The sequence below is a fragment of the Eriocheir sinensis genome, chromosome 9, assembly GCF_024679095.1.
Source record: "Eriocheir sinensis breed Jianghai 21 chromosome 9, ASM2467909v1, whole genome shotgun sequence".
NCBI classification, from domain to species: domain Eukaryota; kingdom Metazoa; phylum Arthropoda; class Malacostraca; order Decapoda; family Varunidae; genus Eriocheir; species Eriocheir sinensis.
In genome coordinates, this window is record NC_066517.1 from 2,366,199 (window position 1) to 2,383,698 (window position 17,500).

Here is a 17,500-nt window from a genome sequence, read left to right on the forward strand (position 1 = left end):
GTGTGTGTGTGTGTGTGTCAAATCTCACTCAACAACCTCCCCCCCCCACTAATCCACCTGTAATAACTATGGTTTAATTAACACAGGTAAGGTCATTAGGTCACCTGTGGAGTGGTGGTGATTAGCTTAGGCCCACCTGCCACCTTGCCCGCCAACAGGTGTGCCGCGCAGGTGTGATTCTAATTAAATATTCGAGGTGGATTATCATTAGGAAATCTGTCTGTTGAGATTTAGTTTTTTTTTGTGTGTGTGTTCGTGCGTGTGTGTGTGTGTGTGTGTGTGTGTGTGTGTGTGTGTGTGTGTGTGTGTGTGTGTGATGAGTATTTCCTATGTCAGTCCTTTCTTTCTCTTCACTTTTCCTGCTTTTAATCTTTCTTTTCTCTCCTTTCCTCCTCCTCCTTCTCTCTCTCTCTCTCTCTCTCTCTCTCTCTCTCTCTCTCTCTCTCTCTCTCTCTCTCTCTCTCTCTCTCTCTCTCTGTGTGTGTATATCTATCTGTTTATCTATTAGCATATTCAGAAATTGATGTTACTGTGCTTTCTTTGTATATATATGTATGTATGTATGCAACTATCTCTGTGTGTGTGTGTGTGTGTGTGTGTGTGTGTGTGTGTGTGTTCTTCCTTCTTTCCTTTCTTCCTCCCTTCCTTCCTTCCTTCCTTCCTTCCTTTCTGCCTTCCTATGGTCAATCTTCTTCCCTTCTTCCCTCTGTCTTTATTCCCTTACTTTCCTTCTCTTCCCTAGTTTTGTTCACTCCCTCCTTCCTTTCTTCTCTCCTTCTCTTCCTCCCTTCTTCCTTGTGTGTGTGTGTGTTTGTGTGTTTGTATGTGTGTGTGTGTTTACTCTTAACCAACTACTTTTTACTTACTTCTACACTCACTTCTTTTTCCTTATACTTACTAACAATTGGATGACTTACTTACTTACCAACATGAATGAACTTTTTTGTACCTACTTACCATTGAAGGTTTTTACAGTGTGTTCCATCCCTAGAAGTAAGGTTAGTAATTTTTAAGACTAATATATATACCTGCTAATTTTTTCTTACATATATATATATATATATATATATATATATATATATATATATATATATATATATATATATATATACATATATATACATGTTCTCTGATTCCCTTAATATATAGAACTTCTTGATGGTCGTGATGGTAAATTTTGATTATTATTGTTAGTGTTTATTTACTTCTCGTTTTGATGTTTTCAACTTTATAATTCTTTGTTTATCTTTGTTTTTCGCTGCCTCTAAAATCTGAAATATCCGTCAGTTTTTTTTATATACTTTTTTTTTTGTTTTGTTGAGTGTCATGTACATATTATATATTTTGTTATATATTTTTTTTTCGCTGCTACTAAAATCTAAGTCTTGTTTTATTTTATTTTTTTCTATTGATGGCATAAATACACTTTTTTTTTGGACTTATAGTATCTTGTACATATCAGATTTTTTATTTTTTTATCCATCAGTTGTTTTATATACTTTTTTTTGTTCAGTGTCATATACATATCAGATTTGTTTGTCATATTTTTTTTCGCTGCTTCTAAAATCCCAAATATCCGTCTGGTTTTATTTATTTTTTTTTATTGATGGTATAAATACACTTTTTTTTTGGCTTATAGTGTCTTGTACATGAATATACTTTGTTTCGGCTTAGGGTGTATATAGTACTATGCTGCATCAAAGGTTTTCCGGGTATTGGTTGGCGTCATAATCATACTAAATTTTTGGGGTCCTCCGAGTGTTCATCTTAAGTATAACCTTTTTTTGTTTTGTTTTTTTACAGCACAGGAGTCAGTGTAACAGTAGGAGCTCAATATAACATCTTAGTATATATTTTTTTGTCATACTAACTAACTAACTAAATTTTTTGGTGTCCTAATCTTATTAATTTTTGCTCTGTGTGTTCTGGATATATTAAACTTTTTATTTCTATTTTACTGTAATTTTTAAAAGACACATTTCTTTATAAACTTAACGATGTTCTAAATTATAACTTTTTTTATCGTCTTGATGTTCAAAGTACCGTTTTTTCTCCTTATAAACATCTCTTTGGAACATTTCTCATATTACTGATTTTAAGACACTCGTTTTTTACTCAGCCGTGTTTTAAATTATAACTTATTTTTCGCCTTGGTGTTCTAATTACCGTTCTTTCCATATAAATATCTAATTGGTGGCTTTTTTCATCTTTATTAAAAGCCATAAACTCATTTTTACTTAACTCGTTTTTTACTCAGCTGTGTTTTAAATTTAACTTATTTTTCGCCTTGGTGTTCTAATTACCGTTCTTTCCATATAAATATCTAATTGGTGGCTTTTTTCATCTTTATTAAAAGCCATACACTCATTTTTACTTTTCTCGTTTTTTACTCAGCTGTGTTTTAAATTATAACTTATTTTTCGCCTTGGTGTTCTTATTACCGTTCTTTCCATATAAATATCTAATTGGAGGCTTTTTTCATCTTTGTTAAAAGCCATTCACTCGTTTTTACTTACGTTTTAAATTCTAACCTTTTTTCTTGATGATTAACTATAAATCGTTTTTTCCATATATAAATATCTAACTGGAGGCTTTTTTCATGTTTGTTAAAAGCCATACACTCGTTTTTACTTACGTTTTAAATTCTAACCTTTTTTCCTTGATGTTTAAATATATATCGTTTTTTTCCATATAAATATCTAACTGGAGACTTTTTTCATGTTTGTTAAAAGCCATACACTCGTTTTTACTTACGTTTTAAATTCTAACCTTTTTTCTTGATGTTTAAATATATATCGTTTTTTTCCATATAAATATCTAACTGGAGACTTTTTTCATGTTTGTTAAAAGCCATTTACTCGTTTTTACTTACGTTTTAAATTCTAACCTTTTTTCCTTGATGTTTAAATATATATCGTTTTTTCCATATAAATATCTAACTGGAGGTTTTTTCCATGTATGTTAAAAGCCATACTTATGTTTTAAATTCTAACCTTTTTTCCTTGATGTTCTAAATATATATCGTTTTTTTTTCATGTAAATATCTAACTGGAGTCTTTTTTACATCTTTAGTGTTTTAACAGATTCCTTTTAAACTTACTGGTGTTCTAGATTATAACCTTTTTCACTTCTTGATGTTCTAATGACCGTTTTTTCCATATAAATATCAAATTGGTGTTTTTTTCATCTCAGTGTGCTATAAGATATACTCCTTTTTTAACTGTTGTCTTAAGTATAAATCTTTACTTGATGTTTTAAATACCGTTTTTTCTTCCCATTTAAATATCTAAGCTTTTCTTCCTGTTACGTGTTCACTTAATAATCTGCTAATGCTTTTTTTTTCCCTGTCTGCAACTTTTTTTCATTTTTCCTTTTCGATGTTCTCAAATGCCAAACCTTTCCTCTTTTTGCCTGCTCTCTCTCTCTCTCTCTCTCTCTCTCTCTCTCTCTCTCTCTCTCTCTCTCTCTCTCTCTCTCTCTCTCTCTCTCTCTCTCTGTTTATCTATCTGTTTATCTATCTATATCTTTTTTTCACATTATTTATTTTTCTTTTTTCTTTAATTATTTTCTTTCATTTATTCTTTTTTTCCTCTTTACTCCTCTTTTTCTCATTATTTTTTGTTATTGTTTTTTCATTGTTTTCTATTTCCTTCTCTCATTTCTTTATCCTCTATCTTCTTTTATTCCACTTTTCTTTCTTTTTCTCCTTCTTCCTCTCCTTCTCCTTCTTTGTCTTTTTCTTCCTCCCTTTTTTACTTTTCATGATTTTACTTTCTTTTTATTTTACTTTTTTTTATATTATCTCCACTTTTCTAATTTCGTCTCATAATATCTTTCCTCTTCGCACTCTTCTTCAATTTCATCTTTTCTACATAATTTCCTTTTTCCTCACTTTTCTTCACTCCCTGTTTTTTTCCTCTTTTTCTTCTAATTTTCATCTCCGTTTTTTTCTCTTCTGCATAAACGGTGCATTGGAATTATATCTTTTCTTCTCTTTAGTGTCATTGTTTGTGTGTGTGTGTGTGTGTGTGTGTGAGTGTGTATTGGTGTCCTCCTCGTCCTCCTCGTCACCTCTTCTCCCCCTTTTTTCTCTTTCCTCCCTTCTTCCTTTCACTATCTCACGCTTATTCATCTCTCTCTCTCTCTCTCTCTCTCTCTCTCTCTCTCTCTCTCTCTCTCTCTCTCTCTCTCTCTCTCTCTCTCTCTCTCTCTCTCTCTCTCTCTCTCTCTCTCTCTCTCTCTCTCTCTCTCTCTCTCTCTCTCTCTCTCTCTCTCTCTCTCTCTCTCTCCTCCTCTCCTCGAATTCAATATGGCTCTTCCCTTCTCTCATTTCTCCACTCTCTTCTTCATCTTTCTTACCTGTTTTCCTTCCCTCCCTACTTTCTCCCTTCTCTATATATCCTTCCTACCGTATCTTCACCCTTATCTCCTCCTCCTCCTCGTCCTCCTCCTCCTCCTTCTCTCATTTCTCCACTTTCTTCTTCATCTTTCCTACCTGTTTTCCTTCCCTCCCTACTTTCTCCATTCTCTATATATCCTTCCTTCCGTATCTTCACACTTATCTCCTCCTCCTCCTCGTCCTCCTCCTCCTCCTTCTCTCATTTCTCCACTTTCCTCATCTTTCTTACCTGTTTTCCTTCCCTCTTTACTTTCTCCCTTCTCTATATATCCTTCCTACCGTATCTTCACACTTATCTCCTCCTCCTCCTCCTCCTCCCCCTCCTGCTGCTCCTGCCCCTCGGTGTTCATTATGGCTGCCTGACTTGCTTACACAGAACGGCCCGCTGCCCGCAAGTCTTCCCTGGCCGTGCTGCTTCCCCGCCTGCACCACGGTTCCTCAGACTCCCTCAACCACAGCCCGCAGTCATCCCCAGGTAAGCAGCGCACCCCTGTCCTTGTCCCCAGGCCCCAGGGTTCATATTGGCACCCTGGTTCTTGCCCCCAGTTCCTGTTTTTTTTTATTATTTTGTTCTTCGTTTTACTGTTTTTTTGTGATTTTCCTTTCGTTTTTGTTTTCTGTTTTCCTTCCTGTTCCTTCGTTTTCTTCTTCGCCTCTTTTCCTTCCTGTCCTTGCCCTCAGACCCCAGGGTTAGTATTGGCACCCCTGTCCTTGCCCCCAGTCCCCGGGGTTAGTATTGGCACCCCTGTCCTTGCCCCCAGTCCCCGGGGTTAGTATTGGCACCCCTGTCCTTGCCCCCAGTCCCCGGGGTTAGTATTGGCACCCCTGTCCTTGCCCCCAGTCCCCAGGGTTAGTATTGGCACCCCTGTCCTTGTTCCATTCCCAGGGTTAGTATTGGCACCCTGTCCTTGCCCCAGTCCCCAGGGTTAGTATTAGCACCCCTGTCCTTGCCCCCAGTCCCCGGGGTTAGTATTGGCACCCCTGTCCTTGCCCCCAGTCCCCAGGGTTAGTATTGGCACCCCTGTCCTTGCCCCCAGTCCCCGGGGTTAGTATTGGCACCCCTGTCCTTGCCCCCAGTCCCCAGGGTTAGTATTGGCACCCCTGTCCTTGTTTCCATTCCCCAGGGTTAGTATTGGCACCCCTGTCCTTGCCCCCAGTCCCCAGGGTTAGTATTGGCACCCCTGTCCTTGCCCCCAGTCCCCAGGGTTAGTATTGGCACCCCTGTCCTTGGCCCCAGTCCCCAGGGTTAGTATTGGCACCCATGTCCTTGGCCCCAGTCCCCAGGGTTAGTATTGGCACCCTAGTCCTTGTCCCCAGGGTTAGTATTGGCACCCCTGTCCTTGGCCCCAGTCCCCAGGGTTAGTATTGGCACCCTAGTCCTTGTCCCCAGTCCCCAGGGTTAGTATTGGCACCCCTGTCCTTGGCCCCAGTCCCCAGGGTTAGTATTGGCACCCCTGTCCTTGGCCCCAGTCCCCAGGGTTAGTATTGGCACCCCTGTCCTTGCCCCCAGTCCCCAGGGTTAGTATTGGCACCCTAGTCCTTGGCCCCAGTCCCCAGGGTTAGTATTGGCACCCCTGTCCTTGTCCCCAGTCCCCAGGGTTAGTATTGGCACCCTAGTCCTTGGCCCCAGTCCCCAGGGTTAGTATTGGCACCCTAGTCCTTGGCCCCAGTCCCCAGGGTTAGTATTGGCACCCTAGTCCTTGGCCCCAGTCCCCAGGGTTAGTATTGGCACCCTAGTCCTTGTCCCCAGTCCCCAGGGTTAGTATTGGCACCCCTGTCCTTGTCCCCAGTCCCCAGGGTTAGTATTGGCACCCCTGTCCTTGCCCCCAGTCCCCAGGGTTAGTATTGGCACCCTAGTCCTTGTCCCCAGTCCCCAGGGTTAGTATTGGCACCCTAGTCCTTGGCCCCAGTCCCCAGGGTTAGTATTGGCACCCTAGTCCTTGGCCCCAGTCCCCAGGGTTAGTATTGGCACCCTAGTCCTTGGCCCCAGTCCCCAGGGTTAGTATTGGCACCCTAGTCCTTGTTTCCATTCCCCAGGGTTAGTATTGGCACCCTAGTCCTTGGCCCCAGTCCCCAGGGTTAGTATTGGCACCCTAGTCCTTGGCCCCAGTCCCCAGGGTTAGTATTGGCACCCCTGTCCTTGTTTCCATTCCCCAGGGTTAGTATTGGCACCCTAGTCCTTGTCCCCAGTCCCCAGGGTTAGTATTGGCACCCTAGTCCTTGTCCCCAGTCCCCAGGGTTAGTATTGGCACCCTAGTCCTTGGCCCCAGTCCCCAGGGTTAGTATTGGCACCCTAGTCCTTGTCCCCAGTCCCCAGGGTTAGTATTGGCACCCTAGTCCTTGTCCCCAGTCCCCAGGGTTAGTATTGGCACCCTAGTCCTGGCACCCTAGTCCTTGCCCCCAGTCCCCAGGGTTAGTATTGGCACCCTAGTCCTTGGCCCCAGTCCCCAGGGTTAGTTTTGGCACCCATGTCTTTGGCCCCTGTCCCCAGGGTTAGTATTGGCACCTAGTCCTTGGCCCCAGTCCCCAGGGTTAGTATTGGCACCTGTCCTTGGCCCCAGTCCCCAGGGTTGATATTGGCACCCCTGTCCTTGGCCCCAGTCCCCAGGGTTAGTATTGGCACCCATGTCCTTGGCCCCAGTCCCCAGGGTTAGTAATGGCACCCTTTTCCTTGGCCCCAGTCCCCAGGGTTAGTATTGGCACCCCTGTCCTTGCCCCCAGTCCCCAGGGTTAGTATTGGCACCCCTGTCCTTGGCCCCAGTCCCCAGGGTTAGTATTGGCACCCCTGTCCTTGTTTCCATTCCCCAGGGTTAGTATTGGCACCCTAGTCCTTGGCCCCAGTCCCCAGGGTTAGTATTGGCACCCCTGTCCTTGGCCCCAGTCCCCAGGGTTAGTATTGGCACCCTAGTCCTTGGCCCCAGTCCCCAGGGTTAGTATTGGCACCCTAGTCCTTGGCCCCAGTCCCCAGGGTTAGTATTGGCACCCTAGTCCTTGGCCCCAGTCCCCAGGGTTAGTATTGGCACCCTGTCCTTGGCCCCAGTCCCCAGGGTTAGTATTGGCACCTGTCCTTGTCCCCAGTCCCCAGGGTTAGTATTGGCACCCCTGTCCTTGTCCCCAGTCCCCAGGGTTAGTATTGGCACCCCTGTCCTTGGCCCCAGTCCCCAGGGTTAGTATTGGCACCCCTGTCCTTGGCCCCAGTCCCCAGGGTTAGTATTGGCACCCCTGTCCTTGCCCCCAGTCCCCAGGGTTAGTATTGGCACCCCTGTCCTTGGCCCCATTCCCCAGGGTTAGTATTGGCACCCCTGTCCTTGCCCCCAGTCCCCAGGGTTAGTATTGGCACCCCTGTCCTTGCCTCCATTCCCCAGGGTTAGTATTGGCACCCCTGTCCTTGTTTCCATTCCCCAGGGTTAGTATTGGCACCCCTGTCCTTGTTTCCATTCCCCAGGGTTAGTATTGGCACCCTAGTCCTTGTTTCCATTCCCCAGGGTTAGTATTGGCACCCCTGTCCTTGTTTCCATTCCCCAGGGTTAGTATTGGCACCCCTGTCCTTATTTCCAGTCCCCAGGGTTAGTATTGGCACCCCTGTCCTTGTTTCCATTCCCCAGGGTTAGTATTGGCACCCCTGTCCTTGTTTCCATTCCCCAGGGTTAGTATTGGCACCCCTGTCCTTGTTTCCATTCCCCAGGGTTAGTATTGGCACCCCTGTCCTTGGCCCCAGTCCCCAGGGTTAGTATTGGCACCCCTGTCCTTGGCCCCATTCCCCAGGGTTAGTATTGGCACCCCTGTCCTTTTCCAGTCCCCAGGGTTAGTATTGGCACCTAGTCCTTGGCCCCAGTCCCCAGGGGTAGTATTAGCACCCTAGTCCTTGGCCCCAGTCCCCAGGGTTAGTATTGGCACCCTAGTCCTTGCCCCCAGTCCCCAGGGTTAGTATTGGCACCCCTGTCCTTGCCCCCAGTCCCCAGGGTTAGTATTGGCACCCTAGTCCTTGGCCCCAGTCCCCAGGGTTAGTATTGGCACCCTAGTCCTTGGCCCCAGTCCCCAGGGTTAGTATTGGCACCCTAGTCCTTGGCCCCAGTCCCCAGGGTTAGTATTGGCACCCTAGTCCTTGGCCCCAGTCCCCAGGGTTAGTATTCTGTTTTGGCACCCTAGTCTTGGCCCCAGTCCTCAGGGTTGTCTTGGCATTCCCTTTGTTTTCCCAGTTCATCTTCCTTCCTTCCTCTTTTTTTCTGGTCATTCTTGTTTTGTCTTATTCCTTATCTGTTTCTTTTGTTCTTTGTTTCCTTTTCCTCATGTTTTCTTCCCTGTCCCTTTGTCTTGTTCCTCTTTGTTTTCTTCATCTTCCTTCTCTTCCTCCTTTTCCTCCTTGCTCCTTCTCATTCCTTCCATCTTCTGTTTTCTTCATCTTCCTTCTCTTCCTCCTTGTTCCTTCTCATTCCTTCCATCTTCTGTTTTCTTCATCTTCCTTCTCCTCTTCCTCCTTTTCCTCCTTGTTCCTTCTCATTCCTTCCATCTTCTGTTTTCTTCATCTTCCTTCTCCTCTTCCTCCTTTTCCTCCTTGTTCCTTCTCATTCCTTCCATCTTCTGTTTTCTTCATCCTCCTTCTCCTCTTCCTCCTTGCTCCTTCCTTTCCTTCCTTTTCTTCATCTTCCTTCTCTTTCTCCTCCCCCTTTTTCTTCTTGTTCCTTTCTTCCTTCCTTTCTCTGTTTTCTCGACCTTTATCCTCCTCCTCTTCCTCCTCCTTCTCCTTCGCTTTCCTTCCCTTCCTCCCTTCCCCAGCAACCTACACACATCCCCAGATCTTCCCCAGGTAACCATTAACACCTGGGGCTATATATCTACTTCCCCATACTTCATCTTCCTCCTCCCCTTCCTCCTCCTCCTTCTTCTCGTTCCTTCTCTTCCTCCTTTCCTATCCTTCTCTCTCCTATGTGTCCTACTTTTCCTATCCTTCTCCTATCCTTTTATGTCCTTTTTCTGCCTGTCTTTTCTTTTTTATTCTTCTCTTTCTCTGTCCTGTCCAATGTTCTCCCTTTCCTTGTCTTCCTATCCTTTTCCTATTCTTCTCCTTCCCTGTCCTGTCTTTCCTTGCTCTCCTATCCTTTTCCTATCCTCCTTCTATGTCCTATCTCCTAGCATTCCTTCCTCCCCTATCCTTCTCTGGCTATGTCCTATCCTATGCTCTCCCTATCCTACTCTTCCTATCCTTTTCCTATCCTCCTCTTTCTCTATCCTACCTCCTAGCATTCCTTCCTTCCCTGTCTGTGTCCTATCCTATGTCCTGCTATTCCTGCCTTTCCTGACCTTCTTCTATGTCCTACCTTTCCTAGCATTCCATCCTTTCCTATCTTATCCTTTGTCCTACCTTTGATATCCTATAATTCTCTGTCCTATCCTGTGTTCTACCTTTCCTACGTTTCCTTTCCTGCCTCGGTCATTTCCAAGCAGGTCAAAGGTATCCTGTTCCTTCTTCTTCCCCTGAGTCACTATTAGTATTTTTATCCTTCATTCATTCCTTCCTTCCTTCTCTCCTTTTTTTCTGTGTTCCTTCTTTTATCGTTTCCTCCCTTCTTTTTCTTTCTCTCCGTTTTTTTTCTTCCTTTCTCTTCCTTTCCTTGATCCTTTTTCCTTTCCTTCCTTCTCTCTAGTTTCTCTTCAGTGTGTTTTCTGTTTCGTCTTTTTCCTTTTCTCTCTTCCTTTCTCCTCTTTTTTTTTTCTTCGTTTTTTTTTATCCTTCTTCTTCCCTTGAGGCACTTTTTGTTTTTGTTTTCCTTCCTTCCTCTTTTCTCTTCTTTTTCTTTTCTCTGTGTTTATGTTTTATCGTCTTTCTCTTCTCTCTTCTCTTCATGTCTTATCTTTCCTCCATCCATCCTTTCTTTCTTTCTTTCTTTCTTTCTTTCTCTTTCACGCCAGTTAGTAATTTTCTTGTGTTTTCCTTCCTTTCGTCTCCCTTCTTTGTCCTTTTCTGTATTTCCTATCTTCTATTTGTCCTCCTCTTCCTCCTCCTCCTCCTCCTCCTTCTCTTTCCCTTCATCTTCCTCCCTTAGTTATTTAGTAAGTTTCTTGTGTTTTCCTTCCTTTCGTCTCCCTTCTTCTTTGTCCTTTTTTTATATTTCCTATCTTCTATTTGTCCTCCTCTTCCTCCTTCTCCTCCTCCTTCTCTTTCCTCTCCTCTTCTTCCTCCCTTCCACTCCTTACTTAGATTTTTTTTTGTTTCCAAGTTCTAACTCTATTCCTCCTTGCTTTCTTAACCTCTTCTCCTTCGTCTTCCTCCTCCTCCTACTTGTCATTCTCTTCCTCCTCCTTCTCCTCTTCCTCTTTTCCTGTCCCGGGTGACTTAGGTAGGTTCCAGTTCTCCTCCTCTTCCTCTTCTTTTTCTTCTTTTTCTTTTCTTTCATTTTCTCTTTTTGTTCTTCTTGTTCTTGTTCTTTTTCTTTCCTTTTCTTCTTCATCATCATCTTCCTCTTCTTTTATTTTATTTTATTCTTTTTTCTTCTACTTTTTTACTTTTCTTCTTCTTCTTCTTCTTCTTCTTATTATTATTATTATTATTATTATTATTATTATTATTATTATTATTATTATTATTATTATTATTATTATTATTATTATTCCTCCTCCTCCTCCTCCTCCTCCTCTCCTCCTCCTCCTCTCCTCCTCCTCCTCCTCTTCCTCCTCCTCCTCCTCCTCCTCCTCGTCACAGGTAAGTCATCGGCCATCTGCTTGTGTCTGTTTTTCCCCCTCATGTACGTTTGTGTGTACCTTTAAATTCTCGTGTCATGTACGTGTTTGTGAATTCATGTGCGTATATTTTTTGTGTATGTGTGTTTTGTGTGCGTTTTCCCATGTGTACGTTTTTCCATGTGTACGTTTTTCTATGTGTACGTTTTTCATGTGTACGTTTTTCATGTGTATGTTTTTCATGTGTACGTTTTTCATGTGTACGTTTTTCTATGTGTACGTTTTTCCATGTGTACGTTTTTCATGTGTACGTTTTTCTATGTGTAAGTTTTTCGTGTGTATTTTTTTCCTTTTTTTTTTTGTTTCGTGTGTGTGTGTGTGTGTGTGTGTGTGTGTGTGTGTGTGTGTGAGAGAGAGAGAGAGAGAGAGAGAGAGAGAGAGAGAGAGAGAGAGAGCGCTCTAATTATTGCCTACACAGGTGAGGAAGAGTGATTATGGACGTGACTAGCCAGGTAAACACCTCTCTCTCTCTCTCTCTCTCTCTCTCTCTCTCTCTCTCTCTCTCTCTCTCTCTCTCTCTCTCTCTCTCTCTCTCTTAGTATAAATTTTCCTTTCCGTTTCTATGAACTTTATTAGGGTTAAGATTATGAGAAAGAGGAGGAGGAAGAGAAAGAGAAAGAGGAGAAGGAGAAGGAAGAGGAGGAGGAGGAGGAGGAGAACCGAATGATGAAAAATGTTAAGAGAAAAGTGAGAGAGGAAGATAAAGCATATGAAAAAAAAGTAAAGAAGAAGAAGAAGAAGAAGAAAAGACGAGAAGACAATTGAAAATCACCTTAAAGAAACAGAAGGGAAAAAAAGGAAGAAAAGGAAAGATAGAAAAATGTGGCGTGAGAAATCCGTAGAGTGAAGAGGAAGAGGAGGAGGAGGAGGAGGTGGAGGTGGAGGTGGAGGAGGAGGAAGAGGAAGAGGAGGAGGAGGAAGAGGAGGAGGAGGAGGTGGAGGTGGAGGAGGAGGAAGAGGAAGAGGAGGAGGAGGAGGAGGTGGTGGTGGTGATGAAAAATAAACAATTTCCGTTATCCTCTCTACAAGGATTAAAGAGAGAGAGAGAGAGAGAGAGAGAGAGAGATAAATCCAATTTGAAAGAGACCAAAAATATGAAAAAAAGATCCAGAATGTGAAATGGCTCAAAAATCAGAGAGAGAGAGAGAGAGAGAGAGAGAGAGAGAGAGAGAGAGAGATAACTGTGAAGAATGAGGAGGAAAAGAAGAAGAAAGAAACTGTGACGAACATTATGATAAGGAGAAGAGAGAGAGAGAGAGAGAGAGAGAGAGAGAGAGAGAGAGAGAGAGAGTGAGAGAGAGAGAGAGAGTTATGTAGAGAGCAATAGAATGGGAGGTTAAAGACTGGTGAAAGGAAACGAAGAGGAAAGAGAAGAGGAAGAAAGAGGAAAAGGAAAAACAAAGAGAAAACTGAAGGTAAAGTTGGGGACATACACCATAGCTACGCGTGGCCTCGGTGCTCATCTCCGTAACATTGTCCCTTGAGCCTGTGGTGGGAGGGAGCCCATTACCCCGGGACACAAGGGCAGCGTGACACCCGGGTTACCACAGTTTACCTTCCCCAGGTGTCCCCAGGTACCCATTTATCGACCAGCCCGAAACGAAGGATGAACGACAAATGCCCGGGATGGGATTCGAACGCGGGCCGGCAGATGTTTAGCTAGGCACGTTAACCACTAGACCACGGAGGGGGAACAGGAGAAAAATGTTTGAATGAAGAAAAGAAAGAAAACAATAGTAAAAAGAAGAAAAAAAGAAAAGTATGGAGAGAGAGAGAGAGAGAGAGAGAGAGAGAGAGAGAGAGAGAGAGAAATGGGGGAGGTAAAGAGAGAAACAGGATAAAGAAACCAATGAAATAGATAGCAAGAGAGAGAGAGAGAGAGAGTGTCACCTGTCCCACCTAATCACCTGCGTCTCTCTCTCTCTCTCTCTCTCTCTCTCTCTCTCTCTCTCTCTCTCTCTCTCTCTCTCTCTCTCTCTCTCTCTCTCTCTCTCTCTCTCTCTCTCTCTCTTGTTTGTTCATTGTTTTATTCTTTTTCTTTCCAACATTGTCTTCTTTTTTTCCTCCATATATCTTTTTTTCTTCTTCCTCCCATTTTCGTTTCCTATTTGTTTTTTTTATTCTCCTCACTTTCCTAACCTCTCACTTTTTTATTTCTTCCCATAATATTCTCTCTCTCTCTCTCTCTCTCTCTCTCTCTCTCTCTCTCTCTCTCTCTCTCTCTCTCTCTCTCTCTCTCTCTCTCTCTCTCTCGAGAGAGAGCTGTATTGATCTCTTACACCGCAGGACCTGTATTCCCCTTCCTCTTCCCCTCCCATTTACCCTCCTCCTCCTCCTCCTCCTCCTCCTCCTGGCCACACCTGAAAAGCTGGCAACACACCTGTATTATTATTATTATTATTATTATTATTATTATTATTATTATTATTATTATTATTATTATTATTATTATTATTATTATCATTGCTGTCATTATCGTCAGTCATCATTCTTTTATTTTTCTTCCGTCTCTCTCTCTCTCTCTCTCTCTCTCTCTCTCTCTCTCTCTCTCTCTCTCTCTCTCTCTCTCTCTCTCTCTCTCCAGTGAATAGGATCATAGGTATGTGTGAATGGGGGCTTAGCAAGACATATGGGAGAGAGAGAGAGAGAGTGAAGAAAGGTCTCAAGGGGATGGCACCGTAGCTTAGAGCAGTGCCTTGTGTGGGAGAGAGGGGGACGGGGAGTGCCAGGCGTCGAGTGCCATTGATGGGGAGTAGCTAACGGGAGTGCCTGAGGGAATGGAGGAATGGAAGGGGGAGTCGGAAGGGGTGTTTGTTAAGAGGAAGGGAAAGGAAGAGGGATTTTGGGAAGGGGGGACGAGAAGGGGAGAGGGGGGGAAGGGGAAGAGGGATGGGGAGTAGGGAAGGGAGGAGGAGGGGGAAAGGGTGTTAGTGGAGAAGAAGGGGAGGGTAGATAGTAGAGGGAAATGGAAGGGTAATTTGGGGAGGAAAGGAAGAAATGGAGGGAGAGGGGAAGAAGTTAAAGAAAGGGGTGTTTGTGGAAAGGAAAAGGAGGGGAGGGGATTTTGGGAAGGGAGGACGAGAAGGGGTGGTGGTGAAGGGGAATGGGGAAGGGAATTAATGGAAGGGGGAGGAAAAGTGGTGTTTGTGAAGAGAAAAGGGAGAGGGAAGGGGAGTTTTTGAAGCGGATGGGGAGATAGTGAAGGGGAAGTTATGGAAGGGGAACGAAGTAAGAGGAAGGGAAGGAGTGTTTGTGAAGGGGAAATGGGGGGAGGAGTTTGTGAAAGGATGGGGAAATACTGAAGGGGAGTGGAAGTGGAAGTTATGGAAGGGGAGCGAAGTAAGAGGAGGGGAAGGAGTGTTTGTGAAGGGGAAATGGGGGGAGGAGTTTGTGAAAGGATGGGGAAACACTGAAGGGGAGTGGAAGGGGAAGTTATGGAAGGGGAACGAAGTAAGAGGAGGGGAAGGAGTGTTTGTGAAGGGGAAATGGGGGGAGGAGTTTGTGAAAGGATGGGGAAACACTGAAGGGGAGTGGAAGGGGAAGGGAAGAAGAGTTATGAAGGAGTAAGGGGGGAGGGGGAGGGGTGTTGGGAAAGGAAAGGGAAGGGAATGGGAAAAGGAAAGTTAACGAAGGGGAATGGAAATACGAGTGAGTGAAGGGGAACAAGGAAGGGGAGGAGAAAAGTTGAAGGGGGAAGGGGAGTTGAAGGGGAAGTGGAAGAAGCGTGTCTGATGGGAAATGAAAGGGAAGTTGGGGAGGAAAAAGGGGAAGGGGAAGGGAAGTTGATGAAGGGGAAGTGGAAATGAGTGCCTGATGGGAAATGGAAGGGAAGTTGGGGGAGGAAAAAGGGGAAGGGGGAAGGGAAGTTGATGAAGGGGAAGTGAAAGATGCGTGTCTGAAGGGAAATGGAAGGGAAGTTGGGGAAGGAAAAAGGGGAAGGGGGAAGGGAAGTTGATGAAGTTGAAGTGGAAGATGCGTGTCTGTAGGGAAGTTGGGGGAGGAAAAAGGGGAAGGGGGAAGGGAAGTTGATGAAGTTGAAGTGGAAGATGCGTGCCTGATGGGAAATGGAAGGGAAGTTTGGAGAAAGAGAATGAAAGTGGGAGTTGATGAAGAGGAATGAAAAAAGGGGAAGGGGGAAGGGAAGTTGATGAAGGGGAAGTGGAAGATGCGTGTCTGAAGGGAAATGGAAGGGAAGTTTGGGAAATGGAATGAAAAGGGGAGTTGATGAAAAGGAAGGAAAAAGGGGAAGGCGGAAGGGAAGTTGATGAAGGGGAAGTGGAAGATGCGTGTCTGAAGGGAAATGGAAGGGGAAATGAGTGCCTGTGTGAAGGGCCTGCGGGAAGTGCTTGACCCTGGGGAGCTACAAAGGGGAGAGAGAGGGGAAGAAAGGAGAGTGAATGAATGAGCGGGGAAGGGAAAGAAATGGTGAGGTAAATGGGAGTATCTAAAGGGGAAGAGGGAGGGGGGGGGGGGAGGCGGTGGCTGAGTGGTTAGCGTGCGTTCCTGAGTGCGATGTCCAGGATGGCGCCACTATAAACACTTGCCTGCGCGCTCCACCAAGAAAGCCTGCCGGTGCCATAGGCGAAACGAAGAAAAAAAAAAGGAAACTGGGAAGGAAGGGGAGTGAATGAATGAGCTGTGGAAAGGAATGGGGAAGTTAAGTGAAGGGGGTAAACGAGGGGAAAGGGGAGGAAGGGGAAATTTAAAGGGGGAGGAGGAGGGTTGTGCCAAATGTATGGGGAGGGGGGAGGAGGAAGAAACTGAGTGAGGTAAACGAGGGGAGAGTGAGAGGAAGGGGAGGGGGAGAGGAAAGGGTAGAGAGGGGGAGGAGAAGGGTAGTGCCAAGTGAATGGGGAGGGGGAGGAGGAAGAAACTGAATGAGGTAAACGAGGGGAGAGTGAGAGGAAGGGGAGGGGGAGAGGAAAGGGTAGGGAGGGGAGGATAAAGGGGAAATTTAAAAGGGGAGGAGAAGGGTAGTGCTAAATGAATGGGGAGGGGAAGGAGGAAGAAACTGAATGGGATAAACGAGGGGAGAGGAAGGGGAAAGAGGTAGGAGGGGGAGGGGGAGGGGAGGAAGGGGAAATTTAAAGGGGAGGAGAAGGGTAGTGCCAAATGACTTCTTGCTGTGAGGTTTTCAGTGCCAGGAGAGAGATGGACTGCCAAGGGAGGGAGGGACAAGACCAGTGCCAAAGGGAGGAATGGAGGGAGAGGTGGAGAGGGAAGGAGGGGAAGGGAAGCAGAGGAGGGAGAGAGTGGAGGAAGGAAGGAAGGAAGGACAGTGAAAGAGAGAAATGGAAGGGAGAGAGAAGAATGAAATATGGAGAAAGAAAGTAAATTGAGAGAGAGAGAGAGAGAGAGAGAGAGAGAGAGAGAGAGAGAGAGAAAAAGGAGAGAGAGAAAAATGGGAGTGTGGAGGAACGAAAGGGGAAGGGAGAGAGAAGAAGAGAAGTGGAAGGAAGAGAAGTAAAGAGGAAGGAAGGAAGGAAGTGTAGAGAGGTGGAAAGTGGAGGAATGAAGGAAGAGGAAGAAAAGAAAAAAAAGAAAAAGAAAATGACCCAGGAAGGAAGGTATAAAAGAGGAGGAAAGAAGATAAGGAGATGGAGGAGGAGGAGGAGGAGGAGGAGGAGGAGGGGGGGGAGGAAAAATGATGGAGGAAGATGTGTGGTGAAGGGAAAGAGGAGGGAAGAGGTATAGGAGGAAGGGAGAGAGGAGGAGGAGGAGGAGGAGGAGGAGGAGGAGGAGGAGGGAAGGGAGAAACAAAGGAGGATGGCAGACTGCATTTGAAGGGAAGGAGAGAGAGAGAGAGAAAGAGAGAGAGAGAGAGGGAGAGGGAAGACCATTGGGGATAGGTTCATAACTCTCTCTCTCTCTCTCTCTCTCTCTCTCTCTCTCTCTCTCTCTCTCTCTCTCTCTCTCTCTCTCTCTCTCTCTCCTGGTTTTCCCCCATTCGCTCTATGTGATAATAATAATAATAATAATAATAATAATAATAATAATAATAATAAAACCCAATAATTTAGATAACCGAAGAGAAGAGAAAAAAGAAAGAAAACATGAAAAAGAACATTCGAAGTTTTAGTAACAACAACAACAACAACAACAACAACAACAGCAACAACACCTAACACTGCTAATAACCAAAGCGTAAAGACAAGAAGGGAGGAAGGAAAAGTTTAGCCTTCAAAGAACATCAACAACACACTCACAACATAGTAAGAAGCGACAAAACTTAGGAAGGGCGGCGTTCTCAGACTCTTCCGCCTCGCACATCAAATATATCCAAAGTCCACAAAGGAGATGAGTTGGGTTCTCGGGAGTGTTTTTTTTTTTTTTTTATTTTTTTTACAACCTCTACGAAAACCT

The 17,500-nt window shown here is 44.8% G+C and overlaps 1 protein-coding gene across 9 annotated transcripts in view; it reads left to right on the top strand.

Annotated features, from left to right (window-relative positions):
• LOC126995828 (oxysterol-binding protein-related protein 8-like) overlaps nucleotides 1-17,500 on the top strand; it is a 137,096-nt gene that overhangs the window by 53,426 nt on the left and 66,170 nt on the right. For 7 of the 9 annotated variants that reach the window (XR_007750740.1, XM_050855676.1, XM_050855679.1 and 4 more), the window contains one exon: nucleotides 4,776-4,874. The exons of the other annotated variants lie outside the window; for them this stretch is intronic. Coding sequence is in view for 6 of the 7 variants with exons in the window: in XM_050855676.1 (XP_050711633.1) it covers nucleotides 4,776-4,874 (99 nt within the window). In the remaining variant the exon portion in view is untranslated. The remainder of the gene's footprint in view (nucleotides 1-4,775; nucleotides 4,875-17,500) is intronic. 9 annotated transcript variants of the gene reach the window in all.